General features: G+C 38.9%; 1 protein-coding gene across 2 annotated transcripts in view; it reads right to left on the bottom strand.

Annotated features, from left to right (window-relative positions):
- Positions 1-2,725: 2,725 nt before the first annotated feature.
- Positions 2,726-19,058, bottom strand: part of Zdhhc8 (zinc finger DHHC-type containing 8) — a 32,654-nt gene continuing 16,321 nt past the window's right edge. The window contains exons 3-9 of one of the 2 annotated variants that reach the window (XM_028303839.1): positions 17,535-17,692; positions 15,483-15,655; positions 14,739-14,933; positions 13,470-13,650; positions 9,731-9,906; positions 8,455-8,613; positions 2,726-3,870 (exon numbers count right to left, since the gene is read on the bottom strand). In XM_028303839.1, the coding sequence (XP_028159640.1) occupies positions 3,462-3,870; positions 8,455-8,613; positions 9,731-9,906; positions 13,470-13,650; positions 14,739-14,933; positions 15,483-15,655; positions 17,535-17,692 (1,451 nt within the window). In that variant the 3' untranslated portion in view covers positions 2,726-3,461. Of the gene's footprint in view, positions 3,944-8,454; positions 8,614-9,730; positions 9,907-13,469; positions 13,651-14,738; positions 14,934-15,482; positions 15,656-17,534; positions 17,693-19,058 lie in introns of both variants that reach the window. The other variant, XM_028303840.1, reaches the window with a different exon arrangement.

Here is a 19,058-nt window from a genome sequence, read left to right on the forward strand (position 1 = left end):
GAAGGTTGTGCAAGTGTATTTAACTGTTAGAATCAGTCTGGCTTTGGGGTTGCCTATACTAAAAATGATTATCAAAATTCCAACAAGCCACTGTAACTGGTTAAAGTAAGTTATCCAGTCTCAGCACCTGAGAAAGTATTTAACATCAATCGAGTAGAGAAACAGAGGTTTAGGGTCGATTCTTTACAAGTAGACGTGATTATACATATTTAGTTTCACATTTTAAACAGTTTAATCCATAGATTTAACCCTTAATCAGGCTTAGGAAAACAGTTTTGAACCGTATTTTCACAGCATAAAGTTAAAATTTTTTTTCGACAATTTCACACAGCGCTATCCAGCCACAAAGTAAGCAATTAATATGCTTGTGTTATGGGTGCTAGATTAACGGATATACTACATAATTATACTGTTTGTGGGATCCATTTGACTACTTATTATTACGCCATTATGATCAAAGTGGTATAAGTTTGTTCAACACTACGCGTCATTTTGAAACATTTTTACGTCTACCCTCTAGAAAGAGCATATCCACATCTACTTGTAAAAATGTACATTAGCATTTGATATAATATGAAAAGAGAATATTAAATTTTTGCACTTTCAAAGTGGAGTCAGTTCTATCCATAACAATCTTGATATGCCTTCGCGGACAACAGATTACCTAGGTACTGGCACCGGAAACAGTTTCGAAAGAAATAATAAATATACATAAATATATTACAACATTCACAACGTAACACTATTACACATTCTATACAAAATTGTCCTTAGTACAGTTTACATTGCAGGATATTTACAATCTTAAACTAAATGAAGAGAAGACGTTATTGTTTTTCTATACCATAAAACATATCAAGCTCAGTATTATATACAGTTGTGAAAATGGGAATGTCTGTATAAATATTTGGGGGACTGTCAAAAATTTTACATAAGGAAAATAATAAACACTGCGTGCCTATTAGTGTTGTCAATGTCGCCGACAAGCTCCACTATTCTGTTGCGTAGGACAGTGAATATACAGTTACCAGTTTTATAAAATTAAGTACAGAAAATCAAAATAATAAATATCGCGAGGAAACCTGTATAAAACGGAGCAGCACCACTGCGTTAAGTTTCTTACGAAAATCACTAATAATACAATCAACAATCATGAACACGGCTAGAAGGCTTATTTTTGGATCATTCGAATGTCAACCGCGCAAGAAAAAAGTGTGCGATTTCCAATTCGAGTGCTTCAAAAATTCCCCACTAGGAAATTATCTATCTGTCACACAACAATGACACATCTAGCGTTATATTTAAATTAAATGTATTACGACATTCAACACAATAAAGGGGAAGTCTTTATTTTACACCTAATTATTATCACTCTTGATTATGTATAATTAAACAAGTATTCCACGGCATTTTTAGCTCTTCTGTTATTTCCTCTAGCATGCGTCTGACAAAACATTTTTGGTATATTCATTACACTTAACTCTGACGTATTAATAAAAGACATCTTCCATCGCTTGATATGTTCTATATATTAATGTGTTTGTTACATACAAATACGCGTAAATAACGAACGCACATACATACATAATAAAATATTATTTACAACGATAATCTCAACTCTTACCCATGTGACATTCTATCTATGTGTTTCATAATTATCCTTCAATTCGCTTGTCTTATTAACTTTATAACTCTGAATAAACTAGCCTAAGTACAGTAGATATTAGAAGACATTAGGGTGAGGTGAGATCCTGACAAGGAACGATTTTAAACTGATAAAATCTATTCAACAAGATAATGTTTTCTACAAGTCTTCGTTGATGTGAATTTTGTGCATAACTCCAAGAACAAACTTTATTTTAAGTAAATGGTAACAACGAAAAATATAACGCAACAAAATATTTCTAGTCTGGACTCTAGATACGGAAATTCCTAACAAATAATTATTTATTGGAAAGATAGCACAAAAGAAGTATGGGACTGCCAACATTGTCATAACATGATTAGCAATTTTTAAGTAAATTCAATTTATAGAAAGAAACCGGTAATTTTAAAACACTAGCAGTAAAATAAGGTTTTATTATAAATAGAAGCGACTTTTGCTAAGAAATTTTAATAACTGAGGATTTTTTTAAAGAAATAATCAAAAACGTTGGCAACACTGTACGATGTAAAGTTCCTTTTAGAGATTCGGCATACCACTCAAATCACAACCCAAAAAACAAAACAATAGACATGCTGGCAACATTGTCCGATTATAAATCAAAAGGAACTTGTTAGTGACAACCTTTAAATATGAAAATTACAGTGCGTATTAAACTAACGTCAGTTTCCAGATCGCAAATATTATTTTTACTAGTACTTTTTATAACATCGAAAATGTTCCACTGATTTAAGCTGATGTTAAATCGGCGACTATCAACTTTTTAGACCCATATCACCAAATTATACTCAAGAATAAACTTAACCCAGAAATATTGAGTATAATCACAGGGTTACAATCTATGCTTGATTTTAGTTTTATACGGGCTTTAGTTAAGTACATACTAATAAAAACAAAAATATGAGCGATCTCGAACTGATACCACGTCGCATCATTGAAGAGTTTCACTTATCTAATGATGCTAAGAAGGACGGATGCCAAGTAGTAGGGAATTTAGTGCAAGAACCCCTCCACTTTGGTATAGAAGGCTCATTTTTGCAACAGTGGTTCTTTGGNGTAAGAGTCAACATTGCAAATAATACAAGGTAAATACGTTTTAAGGAGTCGAAAGTACGAAATTTGTTTAATTAATTATTTATATATCTGTTCTAGCCGGTGTACTATCTACTTATTTATAAATGTTATATTACAGAATAAATTATAACTGCACTTTATGGCTCAGCTGGCGGCAGCTGTGTCGTATGGAGTGGGCAGGGCCTTTGAGGTTAACGCCCACCAGAGTACCGAGTCAATAGCGTATGTCTCTTTCATCCTGAGTCGTATAAAAATGAGAGAAGGACACACTATACGATGACTGCCTACTCTGTTAGGCATTAATTTGTCAGGAAAAAGAATACGAAACAAAACTGAACTGAGTTACAACTAAACTAACGCGTCTACTGAATATTTGGCACATTTTTACGCGTTCAAATGTTTATCGAAAATCCCTACCTTCGCCGTGGTCAAAAATCGAACTAAACCAAAATTGAGGCATATCATCGAATCAGTCAATTCCATTACAATCAATCGACGCGTCAAAGGAAAGAGGAAAGTCAAAAAGTTCGAAGATTCACAAGCGCTCGAAACACTCGATATACTTTCGTCACAATAACAAACGATTATCATGTCATATCGGAATCACAACACTGGGGGGACTATTTACACTCAACAAATTAACGTTACGCTCACAAATATACATATTACGAAACACGTCACCGGTGACCGCTTCAGGCTCGGTTAGAGTCATCGGTCACGCGACTCATACGGAGATCTCGTAGTTGCAGTCGTAGACGGACGCGCGGTCGGGCGGGTCTGGGGGCGCTGCTCGGGCCTCGAGTTGGTCCTGGACCTCGAGCGCGCGGACGAAGGACAGGGGGCGCGCGGGGTGCGGTAGAGGGGCGGGGCCTCGGCGACGAGCGAGGGGCGAGGGCTGCGGAGGGAGGACGGGCACGCCGCCTCGAGGGGCAGGATGAGCCCGCTCGGCCCACAGGTAGTTGCCTCGCTGCGGCGACGCGGCCAGCTCGCGGATGTCGTCGGCCGTCGGCCGGTGCGCCGGCGGCTCGGCTCGCAGCAACTCGCCCTCGGAGAGAAACCGGCGCTGCGGCGAGGCGCGCGCGACGCCGATGAAGTCCGGCCGGCGCGGCGCCGTGGGCGTGCCGGGGTTTGACCTGCGACCGGCGCTCGCGTCAGGGGTTTAATCGCGCGAGCTCGTCCGAGCCCTCGCTATCGTTATCGTACGGCCTACGGACAGAAGGAGAAGGAGCTGCGGGGCGAAGCGTTTGCACGTGCGATCGCGCGAATTGCGACGCCCTCGGACTCGCGGTTCGTTCAGAACTTGGGCAGGTCTCCTTTCATATTATCATACTTTATTCGATTATTATACAGGGTGTTAGGTAAATGGGTAAACGAGCCGACACTAGCCCATGTTAACATGGTCATATAAATGGTATGGTGAAGTCAGAAAATAGATATCTTCATTTTAATTATTTTATTTTTCATACAAATCGGATTTTATAAAATTTATTTTGTATGAAAATTAAAAAAAAAATGATGATATCAAATTTCTGACTTCACCATACCATTTATATGCCCACGTTAACATGGGCTAGTGTCGGCTCATATACCCATTTACCTAACACCCTGTATTAATAAATTAAAATCAATGAAAAAGAAAAACTGCTCCACATAAGGTCAAAACTGCCCAGACACTATTATGTTGCTGTATGTTCTTACGCATTAGCCCACATAAATATTCAGAAGCGATATTTTTATTCGTGCATGTGCCTTTTGCAAAAACACAGCTGATGAAGTAGTAATAATAAATAAATAATTACGAATTTACTCAATTCGCAACTGAAATATGAAGTGCGTTTTAACGTTTACAAATCTTGTATTTTTGAATCATCTCCTAGACTTAACCTCCAGCATATTTCCAAAAGTGTATTATAAACAACAAAACTAATAAATAAATCATTCAGAGGTTAATTCGAAGAGATTTCAATGACAAAAAATAATTACAAGTAATGCAGGAGTATTAATATCCCCACCACAACACCAGCTAAGGGTAGGACAGCAAAAAACCCTAGTTCTGAACTTGACCGGGTCCGCCGGCGACCGCCTTCTAATGCGGGGAGCATGCCAACGCCACATGCCTCAACTGTACATATGTTACACTACACTACAGTACAATACAAGCTACTGCGCATCGTATCCTGATGACATGCGAAATAGAAAAAAAATAAATGGGAAAGATAAGAACAGGCAGAAAAAATAACAAAATCATCAGAATAGGACGCTCTACGGCCTTGTCCTACATCGGCGGTGCATTGCAATTAAAAAAACAAAATTGTGTTAACATTCGAAAGTGTGGCTAGTTTGATATTTTAACACGTCGCCTACGTAGGACATTAAAAGAGCAATAGCGCGATACACTTACAATGGCCGCAACGGCTTCGGTGTTTGATATCCCAAGCAATTTTTTTTACCTTCTAAACACTAATCATCGAACATCCACTGCAATCGCAAACTAATCCTAGCAAAATTGTAAGGAATCGAAAAAGATAGACAGACACACATCAGAATAGGAATTATAATATGAGAGAAAAAAATAAAAAATGGCCGACACATCCGCGTAAGCCTGGGACAATGAGATTGACAGACAAACACAGAACTGAAATTCGTTTACCATTTGACATATCTGGTGGTCTATGATCATAATTCGACCATAGACAACCGGTGGTACCGACCAGCCATTGTATAGTGCGTCGCGCTACGCCCGCGGTCCGCATTGGCACAACAGCTTGCAAATAAAGATATAATACTTTTAGTAATCAATCACATGGTGTAGTATAAGTTTTGGCCACATTGTACATGTATAATAAAAATATATTCATTTGTAAAAAAAATACACAGACAGAACTTATGCTACACCTATAATATACATTCGTTTGTCACTAGACGTACCAAATCATGCTATTGCTAAGTTAGATTGGTTTTAACTAAAATCTGATTTAAGTAATGCTGTTTGTACTTATATTTCTGGGGTTAGAATGAGCAGTGTCATGTTCTAAAGCAGATAAGTCTTTCAATAATAACTCATTTGGATCCGTTGATGATTATTTCATATAATCCAATAGCATAAAAACATTGAAAAATAACTTACTATATTTCAAATTACTAATCAGTAAGTATTCAATAGCAAACTTTCAGGAGTCTGTGAAGTTAATGTATTTTTTGGAAACTTAACCATGACACTTACTATTCCATTCTACTGTAATAATATTCTAATTTACAAAGCACAAAAAGCATTGTTCAAATAAATAAAAACAAAGCGTATTCTTTTATTTAACAAAAATAAAATTACCGCTGTCAAAACGCGTATTTTAATTTCGGGCCAATAAGTGTACACACCTGTCAAGAAGGCATTTCTCGACGTAATTTAGCAAACCAACAGTGCAGCCACATGACTCAAATTGTATTTACATTTTACGGTTTGATTTTATGAGATTCATAAACTTAATGTTTTTCTTTAATGGATTATTTTTGTCTTAATTGATAATCACGAATGTAATCTTTCTCATAACTTAAGTACTTTAGTTACGAAAGTCAGAACATTATAAATCTCATAAAATCAAACAAAGTGACAACAAACACACAAAAACCAAACACAACAACGTTCATTACGAGTTACCGTCGACACGTCGGCTCTATGCGTTAGGTCCACCTGCCGCGTGGTAAGCGGTAAACGGTCACATTTTATAATTTACATACAGTACGACAACAATTAAGCTGATATCAACAAAACTTCACTACTGTTTCGTTATAAATCATTAAAACTAGTTTCACTTTGTTACGATAATGCAGTACTGATTATAAAGATGACATCCAGGTACACTATATTCAATATAATTGAAAATATGATTATTAAAACGTTTTAAACTATTATTCTTAATTTGGACACAAAATTAACCCCATAACATGGTAATTTTTATAAATGAAACCAATATCAAACAGTAGCAAATGAACACACAAAAAATATTCTGTTGATATTTCAATTTGATGATATTCCGTAGGGAGATCTTTACACCTATTCGGTTAAGTGGAGTGAATGACGTAAGTATTTTTTGTAGTCGTACTGTATTACACTGCGCCCCTCGTCGGTCTCCTAATTGTATTATTGTATTTTTAAATACGAATGTTGTATGAGCGTATTTATGAAATACATATTGATATTATTGCAGAAAGTCAAATGGATGTACAGGGAATGATCTTAAGACCGACATTCGATTATACTTGTTTAGAGACTCTGACAATGGATGCCGTGCATGCGGGTTTGTTAATAATTGCATTTAAAACATTGAATATGAACATTTAGATGGGGATTTGTTATTGCTCGTATGATAGTTGAACACAATTGCAGAACTAATTAAGCAAATATTTTTATTTGCATGTCGAAATTTATTAAGATGTAGTTGTAGAACAAAAGCAAATCAAATAATATGGAGTTGATATAATTGTTATTTACTAAATGGGATCGATGAATTTGTTAGTGCAATGTATGAAATATTGTGTTCAACTTTCATTTATTAGTTGAACCTGTTATTTCTTTGATCTTATTTACCAATCGACCATACACCTCTAAAATATATCATTCGATATTTGGATTTGCTTACATTATTGTAAATGATGATGATCTATCACATTATGTATACTGGAAAAATCATTAAAATTACAGTATTCGTAAAGTGTGTTAGGAAATGTAAGCAAATCTGTAAACACCAATAAAGCAAAATTTACACCACAGAATAAAATGTAACACTTAGTGTCTTCAAAAAAAACTTTTTAACTATACAATTTGTGAGTACGCAAACCATTTTACATGCAAATAAACACTCAATTCAAAGAAAAACATTGAAGCGATGCAGTATAAGTATGGGATATGGGACTGTTTTTTAACTCAGCAACATTTTAGTCGGTTAATGTGATGGGAAAAGGCCATGATTGAATGGGAAATCATAAATACCATGTTTTTGGGAACATTCTGTCTTCTTGGGTAAATAGTCGCCAATTGTCCGTTTTATATGAAAATTTTGAGCTAATAACATGTAAGCAGATAGTGTAAAGTTGAGAAGTGTGAACACCCAACATTTACTATTTTAACTTTTTCAATAAATTATCTTAAATAATCTCTATAATCTCACTTGTATGAAGGAATTGGAAAGATTGACTTGACCATTATAGTTCTACATTTATTTTTTGTATTATTTTTCTCACTATAGTACTGATAATGCTTGGTAAAAAAATTATGTATTCTTTTCAACCTTACGGAATGTAAGAAAAGTTAGTAATACCAAAATTCCTCCATAAAACTCATCTACCTTTACATTCTCCAGAGTATACTATATACCTAACCCCCTCAACATATTAACATACACTTTCATTATCTACTTAATCCATTACTCAATCATGCAGTACAATTTTTATAGCCACGATAGCCGAAACGGTGAAGGGGTCGGAGTGGCCGACTCGAGATCCGAGGAACGCGGGTTCGAATCCCACCGCCGCTCGACTATTGTGGTGAACCCACTCGTAACACAAGCTTATTTAGCTTACCACGAGGGGCTAACGCGACTATTAGAAATTTGGGCAATAAAAATTGCAAATATAATCTTTAAAAAATCATTATCTCCTCAATCCACAAATCAATCTTTCCAATCCCTGATCCCCGTCCCTCCAATGCCCTCGCTACATACCTCCGCACTGGACTGTTGACTGCGAGCGGTGTGGGCACCCCCAGCGCTTTTATCCGCTGCTGCATGGTGGGCGAAGGCCGAGCGCCTCCGTTAGACCCCGTGTCGTATCTGAGGGGCTCCATGACCACCCGATAGCCGGATGTCGTGGTGCCACCGTGACTGGAATGGATTAAAAAATTGTGTCAGATTTAAATAAGGAAAGCTAAGCTAACCGCCTCTGTGGTCTAGTGGTAAGACCACCTGCTTCAGACGCAGACGTCTCGGGTTCGATTCCCAGTGGGGGCAGATTTTTCTGTTCGGTTTGGTTGGTGGTAGGGCTTGTTCTAAGTCCGCCTGGCTAGCTACCACCATCTTACCTAAGTCTGTCGCCATAACAACAATGTTAACAGCATTGTTGTGTTCCGGCAGTTAGAGGTAAGATAGCCAGTTCCTCCGTGGTTGAGGATTCCGGGTGAAGCTCGCTTCCACCTTCGGCCTGATCATCACTTACCATCAGGTGAGATACAGGCCAAGAGCTTCCTCGTTGTGGATAAAAAATAAAAAAAGTAGTAAGTAACTGTGTCAAATAACATTCTACATGGACTTATTACGACAATCGAAATCAGCAGGCCTGATCTTTTCTCCTATGGCATGAGTCGGGCACAGAAAAGTACATTTACAGCATGTGAAGTTAAACTTTACAATAGCTAGTCATCATCATCGTGAACATAGATAGACCTCTTCTAATGATTCCCATATTAGCCAGTTGGAAGCGGCCCACATCTAGCGCTTCAAGCAATCTTTTTAAGATCACGTGTCCACCTAGTGGGTGGTTGTCTTACGCTGCGCTTGGCAATCCCTTGCAACAGAGAAGTAAGTACCTTCATACCTAGTGTTTCTTGCGAGCGGATGCGGGATCTTGTGTACTCGTAATAGGTGCTATTTTAGAACGAATATCTCTAGTCTATAAGTACCTAGTGTTCCTGGCGAGCGGACTGGGCCGCGGGTAGTGCATGGGCCGCGGCATCTCTCTCAGGTATATTCAATAGACTGTAATTCTGCTTACGTTATATTTGGACAATGATTAGAAGTTGTTTCCACATTAGCCAGACAGTTTTGACAGTAACAACTCCTTGCCAGACAGTTTTTTTTGCTTGGTTTGCCGCGAAAGCCACGATGACCCAAACTTCATGATTCACCAACATTCTATCCTATATTGGGAGCATACGCTGACAAACTTTCAGCTTTTATAAAATGACGTAGGTCTGGCGTTCACCAGCTCTTAGTTTATAAGTACCTAGTGTTCCTGGCGAGCGGACTGAGCCGCGGGTAGTGCATGGGCCGCGGCGCGGGCGGCGGGAACATGTTAGCGGCGGAGGCGCGTCGCTGCGGCGGCGTGGGCTCGCAGTCCGCGCTTTGCGACGCGCCGGGACCCTCCATCTCACCCTCGTGTTCCTCTCGGCCGGGCGATAGCTATGAACCCGGATCGTTAGTGGTAACTAGCTTGATGGCTTTAGCTGTGTTAAAGCCCGGTCTGTGAGCACGTAGAATTTTGTCCAATGACCCCAAGCTACCCATCCTTATCGCTCGCGCGCTATTGCTGTCGCGACTGTGTGACGGGCGCCCGCGGTGAGTGTGCGAGCGCGACAGCAACATAATTACGCGCGAGCGATAAGGATGGGTAGCTTGAGGTCTTTGGACAAAATTCTACGTGCTCACAGACCAGACTATAGATGGCTTTACCTGTGTTAGTAATGCCGAAAGATTGAGCCACCTGAGAATGCGATTGAAAGTGGAAAACTATCAACGAATCACAATGGTGCATTGAGGGTTTCCTTAATGGAGTGATAGGACCTTATTAAAGCCCGGTCTCCGAGCACGTAGAAGTTTGTCCAATGACCCCAAGCTACCCATCCTTATCGCTCGCGCGTAATTATGTTGCTGTTGTGCTCGCATACTCACTGCGGGCGCCCGTCACACAGTCGCGACAGCAATATAATTACGCGCGAGCGATAAGGATAGGTAGCTTGGGGTCATTGGACAAAATTCTACGTGCTCGGCGACCAGACTATAGACAGTGGTGCCAATTGGTGAGCGCATTAAGGAAACCATAATTGATCAAGTGACGTTATATAATTGCTGGTCCTTCCACTTTCAATGCATTTAGAAGATTTAATGATATATTTTTATTAAGGTGGTATTATATCGTTTTCTCAAAACCGAAAGGGATAACATTCAATACAATCAAGTTTTGTTGAATATTACCTCTTTCACATAGGTAAGTGAAACATCCAAATGTCTAAGAATATGATTTTGTTTAGAAAACATAGATACGTTGTTGATTGTTAAGTCAAGAGTACTGTTATCCTATTAGGCCCAGAACAGACGGTGAAACGCAACTGCAACGAAACTGCAACTGCTAGTTACTTTTGAGTTGCATCTAAGTTTCTGCCATAGCGTCCGTTGAGAGACCACACATGACGCGACCAGTTTGAAACTTTCAATTTCAGTTTCATTCATCAGAATCATCAGAAAGTTGCAGTTTCGTTGCAGTTGCGTTTCACCGTCTGTTCTGGGCCTTAGAGTCAAATCAAATATAATAATGTTGTTAGTATGTCTGAAAGTGGAGTAGTATAAAATTCATAGTAAAATAAAACAAAATGTAATTGTAAGCGTGAATATCAATGACTATGGGTTATGTAAATGGAAATCAAGTTATACAAAACATAATACAGACCATTGAAACCTGTTATATAAAAATAAATAGATGTTAAAGGTTCAGTAGAGAGCCAGACATACTCATGTCTTCAATTCACTAAGTATAAGGTCGTACTTAAAGTGCGAGTGCCGAATATAACTTATGACCGTGAATTGAAGGTATGTAATCGTTTGCTCTACAAGCATGATAACTATATGACTCTACCGCAGAATTTTAATGATTATGGTAAGCGATTTTGGACTCTAATGAAGCGTGGGAACGTAATTTTGTTATGGCTATTGCTAGATCTATGCCATTATTTATTATTTATGTAAATGAGTATGTAGAATGCGAAGGTTGAAACCACTATTATGGTTATGTAATATTATCAATGATATATGCAACTATAACTAGGTTAGTCTATGTATATCTAGCAAAATGGAAGTAAATACTGCGGTTTACCATAAAAAATAAGCGACGACCAAATCAAATTCATCATATTGAAGATTATTATTTTGGTAGTATATTTTTTAATATATTCAACGTAAAACGGGCAATAAAAATGAAGTTAATTAATAATATTTATTTTATCTTTTATACATAAAGTAAATTAGTAGGTAATCCCAACTATCCCAACTAATATTATAAATGCGAAAGTAACTCTGTCTGTCTGTCTGTCTGTCTGTTACGCTTTCCCGCTTAAACCTCGCAACCGATTTTGATGAAATTTGGCATAGAGATAGTTTGAGTCCCGGGAAAGAACATAGGATAGTTTTTATCCCGGTTTTTGAAACAGGGACGCGCGCGATAAAGTTTTTCTGTGACAGACAAAATTCCACGCGGGCGAAGCCGCGGGCGGAAAGCTAGTAAGAAATAAATAATTAATTATTATCATTAGAAGAAAATAATATAATTATTATTGTCAACTGAAATAAACTTAAGAAATGTCATCTTTTAGGCTTATTAGGTATCAATAATTCAATAGTTTATCAAATACCGTATTTCAGAAATCCATTTGAAAGACAATTTTATTCATAAAATATAGTTTATATTATTACCGTGTTAGTTATAATGATTTGTCAATTTTAATCCAATGTTATTTTCATCAAAATTAAAATTGACAAAACAGTTAATATAAGTGTTTATTTTTATTACTTACAATTCAACAATATTTGGATTACTGCAATGCGGTGGGAAAGGGATTAGCTTGGCTTAAAACTAGCTTATGTATTGGTTGGCACGATCGATTGGGTCAGTAGTTAAACAAGTATAAAAATCAACGTGTTTATTTACTTAATTTTAACACTTGCGACCCAATCAACTGTGCCAACTACGCCCGTATTCTTAAACGCAGCCTTTTGACTTGAAGTGAGTCAAATAGACGTTCTTAAGTGAGTAGTTGACACCAAGCCAATAATTTAGGGACAACGCCAATTTGAGTGAGTGACGTCATAGCTTGTCTTTGCCACAGAATAGCGCCCACTAGTTGACACCACTAGAGAGTGACAGTACCTAAGTCTACAGTGGCGCCACTCTAGTGACGAAATGTGACATGCCACTGTAGAGGTCCATCGCTTTTCACACTAGAATGGCGCCACTGTAGATAAGATCTTGTTGTTGTTGAGCGTTGAAGCGATTATCAATGATGCCAAATTGCCAACTACCCTATAGCACAGAATAATAATAAGTACTACGTACAGAAGGTTTACTTCGCGAAGAAAATTAAAAAAATGTATGCTCAATGTCATTAACAATATGGTATAATTTAGCTTGTCTCAAGTGTCAAGCACCATTTTGTTGACAAACGTCAGTGATCGGTAGTTGGGTACTGCGCCGAAGCCATAGGGCTGACTTCGGTAAAATGATGTGTGACGTGAGGTGCCAAACTGCAGAAAATGGCGGAGGAAATACATGATTAAGCATGAATTATCATGAATAATATTAACCACTTATTTACCTCTCAGTGTCTTCAGGCAATACATTCTGTGTGTTATTATTTAGGCAGTTAAACACTGCACACCATTTTCTGTATTTTTTTCCATCATACATAAGAATACAACGTGCGTGAGTCAATGCTCGCTCGTATGTGAGGCCTTGTCGAATAGTATTCCTGTAGGTAGGGTGCCATCGTGCGTTTTGTTTTCGATGTAAACTCGCGGAGATGAACAGGCCTGCCTATAGTGAAACACTTTACCAAAACTGAGTTTATTCTTGAAACGGTAATGGCTTTCATTGGCTATTGGTATCAACTACCTTTCCCTAATAATAATCCCGCCAAATCTGACACGTCACGTTTAAGAACCCAGGCTATATGACAGCGCAAGCGTCTGGCTCTCACCTTGTTGTAGTGTGCGTGCGCGCCGACCGCCCGATGCGCAGTGCCGTTGTCCGCCGTGTACGTCTTTACCTGGTGCGTGTCGGTCGCAATGGTCGATATGGCGGACGCCGAGTGCGGACCGCCGAGCGCCTCGCGACGTTTCTTGCCGCCCTTGTAGATGTATTTCGATGGGCGGACTAGGCTGGAAAGGTTATTGAAAACTGTTTAGTAGGCTGCAAAATGACACCTGTTATTACTGGATAAAATTGAAATGGTATGGTATGGAGGGTATGAATTTGAAGACAGCTAAGATTCTCGAGACCTTTGCGCAATTGTTGGGACAAAAAAGGAATTGCAAATGAGTGAGCCATGGTTTGGAGCTACAGTTAGAAGCACAGAAAAGCTGTACCTATTACCCATTTCTGTGCATTTTTTTAAGAGTATCAAAGATCAACTTATGATTAATGCTGATCTGTAAATAAATTGAAAAGTGGTCAATTTTAAAATTACGTAAAAAAATAACTCGATAGTATTTCTAGGTCTCGATTATATCAAGAGATGTGTTGTAATTGAATTAACGTGTCAATTGTCTTGATTTGTTACTTTTAATAGTTCTAAGTAACGAATCGACATTAAAATTTGTATCTACAATTAACTTCGACACAATTTACTTCCGATATGACTAATACCTACTTTCTTTAAAATAAAAATAATAGAAACATACTTCTCATAACTTCTGCACATCTAGAAGTGGCATCTCTTCCGACTTCTTTTTTCATTTCATCCTGCAGCGGTGGCTATTATGTTCTATACTATTATTTCTCATTGCCTATTATTATTTACATTGTCCAAAGTAAGAACTTATATTCGTTTTATGAAAAATAATATACTTAAAAGCCTCATTTTTGCCATCAAAATTAGAGACGCGAGGAAGCGCTGCAGTGGCGCCTGTACTAGTTTTCATACAATTTCTAGAAGCGCAATCGCGTCTATAGTCCGGTTCCCGAGCACGTAGAATTTCGTCCAATGACCCCAAGCTACCCATCCTTATCGGGTAGCTTGGGGTCATTGGACAAAATTCTACGTGCTCGGAGACGGGGCTTTACCACGGGAGTGACGCTTCTAAAATTGTATGAAAACTAGTAGTGGCGTGCTTCGCCACAGTGGCGCCACTGTACCGCTTGGTCACGCCTCTAATTTGAAGGCGGCCTAACAATGGATTCATGGCCGATACATGTTTAAACAAAGGGCATTTTAGACCTTAACACCAGACAATAAAGTTCAACTCACCTAGGATACTGCGGCCCGAATTGCGTGTAGCAGCAGTTGTACCAACATCCCTTGGAGAAGGGGTTGTACCCCCCAGTGAATTTGCCAGTCACTTGCTCGTTGGTGGTGCGGCCTCGGGAGACCAGCACCATGTGGAAACCCGTCAGCCCGAATATTGGGATCGCTAGTAGCGCGATTATGCCCATTATCACCATTCTGGGTTTTGAGTTAAGCGTATTAAGGTCGGTCAGTGTGCCAAAAATAAAAAACTGTTACCCCCTTATTATAAAAAAGTTACACCTAGGATGAACCTTGGATTAAAGTGACACTTCCATACTAAATGACAATTTAAGCCAGAGTTCAAGGGTGTAACTTTTATTAATAAGGGGGTTAAAGAATAAATCGTATTTTTTATAAATGTAGCCAATTGTAATGATTAACAGTCCATAAAGTAAAATTCTGCACCTAAGTGTCAAATCACTTTCATTCAAGCTATTTTAAAAAAAAAATCCACGCTGATACTTTAGTCGGCCGATAGTTTGGTTGCCTTCAATCAGAATTTTATATTGTATGAGGAAACGGCAGATCAATCTATCGGCCGACAAAATTTCTAGTCTGCGGGGTGTCTTTAAAAGTGTTATCACATTTTTTGTAAATTTAACTTTTGTACTTGAATTTTTTTTTTGTGACAGGCAAACGAATTATAAAAAAAATGACTGTTTGTAATTTCTTCTGTTTTCTTTGTAAATTCCCAAAAAAGGATACGACACAATAGGCGCGACCTCGGTCAGCGTCTTGTTATTGTTCATTATGTAGTATAAACTGAGCCCGAATATACTCAGCATGTGGATCGACAGCGATATGAGGAAGAAGAAGAAGAACCGGTAGTTCCTCCGGCCGATGCAGTTGTTCACCCACGGGCAGTGGTGGTCGAACGTCTGTGGATTAATGACATCTTTTAACATAATCAGTTCCAGTGAAATATATAATAGAAATATGTAGAACTAGCTTTTCGCCCGCTGCTTCGCCCGCGTGGAATTTTGTCTGTCACAGAAAGATTTTATTGCGTGCGTCCCTGTTTCAAAAACCGGGATAAAAACTATCCTATGTCCTTTCCCGGGACTCAAACTATCTCTATGCCAAATTTCATCAAAATCGGTTCAGTGGTTTAGGCGTGAAAGCGAGAAAAACAGACAGAGTTACTTTCGCATTTATAATATTAGTATAGAAGAAATATGTAGAATTGGAGCCAGAGTCCACAGAACACGTGCTACTTTTAGCATACAGCGATCGGCGATTTAGAGAAGCTGAATGCATCGACCACACATTCCACATTCCACACTTCACACTTAAAATCGCCAAACGCATGATTTTTTTTTTTTTTGTGATGGACTGTCCCGCTGAAGCGCGCAGGGCGCCACGCAGTGATTCTGCCAATGTCAAGTAGTTAGAGAGATACACGTGACTTTTGATTATTGGCCGGTATTTAATCGCTTTTCGGAAGTTCGACGCAGCGAGCAATATTTGCGAAATCGCGATGCTGCATCGAGACGGTCGCTAAATCGCCAATCGCCGATGCTAAAACTAGCATGTCTGCTGTGGCCCTTAATTAATAAATGTATTTTATGATAAGTCACATTAGATGGCTATTAAGGTTAATAATATGAAAGTTATGGCGTCGTGGTTCGCGTAATAAAGTAATTTCTGGCTGCATATTACGTTGATAACGTTGTCTCATAAAATTAACATTGAATTAATAAATTGATAAATAATTACTGGCTACAGTAGTTTGTAAGAACATTAGTCTACGAATATACAACACCGTGAGTTTGTGACACTGTTATTCTTAGAACGATCGATTAATTAACTATGGCCACACCAGCTACACAGTTACCACACGCTACGAGTGCAGCGTGGAACGCGATAGGATCTCAGCTACGGGCAATTCGATATGCTACAACACGACCGTGGCTACGTTCGTAGAATTTAACATGCGGTAGAAATTCGGTTACTAGTAGTACTATAGCATAGCACTGTTAAAAGCCTTATTCGAACTAGTCAAGTAATTTAGGCGAGTGAGTGGTGTATAATTTAGTAGCTTAACGGGTCTGAACACCAAAAATTTAGTCAAGCCAATCCATTTTTTTCCTTTTCGCTACGGGCACTAGACTACGACTGTAGCGCGCTAAGACCTCAAAATTGCTACGATTGCTACGACATTACTTTCATGCTACGTAACTACTGTGGCTACGGTTGTAGCGCGCTAAACGATAGCTACGAAATTTTTTTCATACTACGAAAACTGTGCTATTTATTTTTTTCTTTATTAATTGGCGAATCATATGAATATACAGATTTTTTACCTTTTTTTATCCCAGGAAAATGGCCTATCCATACCTACCGCCGGGGGACGGCAGTTTATGTGGGGCTCGAACCCACTAAAAACCTGGGGTGTTCCCTCTGCCGCATAGTGGTCGGCGCCTTGGGTACTATAGTCTGGTCTGTGAGCACGTAGAATTTTGTCCAATGACCCCAAGCTACCCATCCTTATCGTTCGCGCGTAATTATGTTGCTATCGCGCTCGCACACTCACTGCAGGTGCCAGTCGCACAGTCGTGACAGCAATATAATTACGCGCGAGTGATAAGGATGGGTAGCTAGGGGTCATTGGACAAAACTCTACGTGCTCACGGACCGGGCTTTAGAAACGAACAAGGCGCCTTCCGCGGGTGTACCGCCCTACACGGCGTGACCCAACACGCCCCCATTTAATGGGGGGCCGTAACAGATTTTCGACCTCGACTGCCTACGACTGACCTCTATGCAGTGATTGCAGACGGAGCAGTGCGAACATCGCGGCGGCCGGTAGAACTTGCAGGTGACACACCACTTCATCCTCACTGTGATGCCGTTTATTTCCACGCTGCGGTACAGCGGCGCTCTGAAGTCGTCCTCACGATCCTCGTCAGGTGGAGCTGAAAGAAGGCAAAGTTTTTTATTCAGTACTAAGGCACTTTTCACAGTGCTTAAACACGTCCCAAATAGCTTGCCCTATCACCACTTCAGGACAACATATTATGGACAGGTGCTGAGAAGTAGCGGAAGAAATTCAGTCACCTTTGTCAGAGAAAAAATGTATCTGATGACAACAATAGTGACTAGAGACGTCATCATTATCGTTTTAGCCAGAGGACGTCCACTGCTGAACTTATTCCTTCTTCAATGACTTCCAGATAGATCAGTTGGTAGGTAGTAGAAGTAGAGAATACGTATATACTAAAACGGAAAATAGAATATTTAAAGAGTTTCAAAATATGACTCCAAGGGAAGACTGGGAGAGAATGTCATATGGCATTAATTTCGTCGTCAATAGGACTCTGCATTGTGTGCAATAAAGTTATTACATAAAGTCTGTGACATGACAGAATTCTTGAAATAACTCCAACGCTATATTTAACAGACTTGCGTGAAATAAAAACTGATTCCAAATCAGTTCATCCGCTTGAGAGCTACACGTTACGTACGATGGCCACAGAGAGACGGCTCAGTTCGGCAGTCAGCAGGAATACGCGTAATCTAAGCCGTTATATAAATCTAAATCCGTGTTGTATTCTTGAAACTCGTTCCGATAAATAAATCAAATCTAATTATATTTTGAAATCATAACAGGAATTTCATATTATAAGTGACAGTTTCGGTATTTGCTTCTAATCGAATAATAATAATCCTCAATCGAATGCCTAATCGAATTAACTATTTAGCCGCTGACAGACTTGACTGACAGTCCAGGAATGGGTATAATTGCTAAATGAAACGACGGTTAACGAAATTACTTTTCGTTCGTGTATGTCTACTGAAGTCTTCGACCTATTTCATTCATTATTCTGACTGAATACATATTATACTACATAAGCAGTATATGCTACATTTTGTGTTGTGTGATTCGTTTCCTAAGATGTGCTAGTTGCGTAGCAATTAAACATGACCGTTATGCAATAATTTCTTATCAAACAATTAGTTTTGTTACTTGGTTTCCGATAGAGTAGGTACCTAGTTATTTAGTGGTTTTGCGATTGTAAGTGAAATATGACTTTCTGGTACAAACTCTGTGTGATTGATCTGTCACAGAACGTTTTTATACTAGTCAAAACTTTTAACTTCGAACTCCTCCTATGGTCTTCTGATAAATTTCGTTACGGGTCCAATGACAGTTTAACTTTCCCCCGGGACAAGCAGCGGTGGGAACAAGAGGTGGGAATAGTCCCGTTTTGCCCCAAAACAAACCAATTATAACAACGATTAATGAGTATACGAGTAACGAGTATCCTGAGTACTGTATGT

The sequence above is a fragment of the Ostrinia furnacalis genome, unplaced genomic scaffold (assembly GCF_004193835.3).
Source record: "Ostrinia furnacalis isolate ACB-3 unplaced genomic scaffold, ASM419383v2 OfSCF1306, whole genome shotgun sequence".
NCBI lineage: Eukaryota > Metazoa > Arthropoda > Insecta > Lepidoptera > Crambidae > Ostrinia > Ostrinia furnacalis.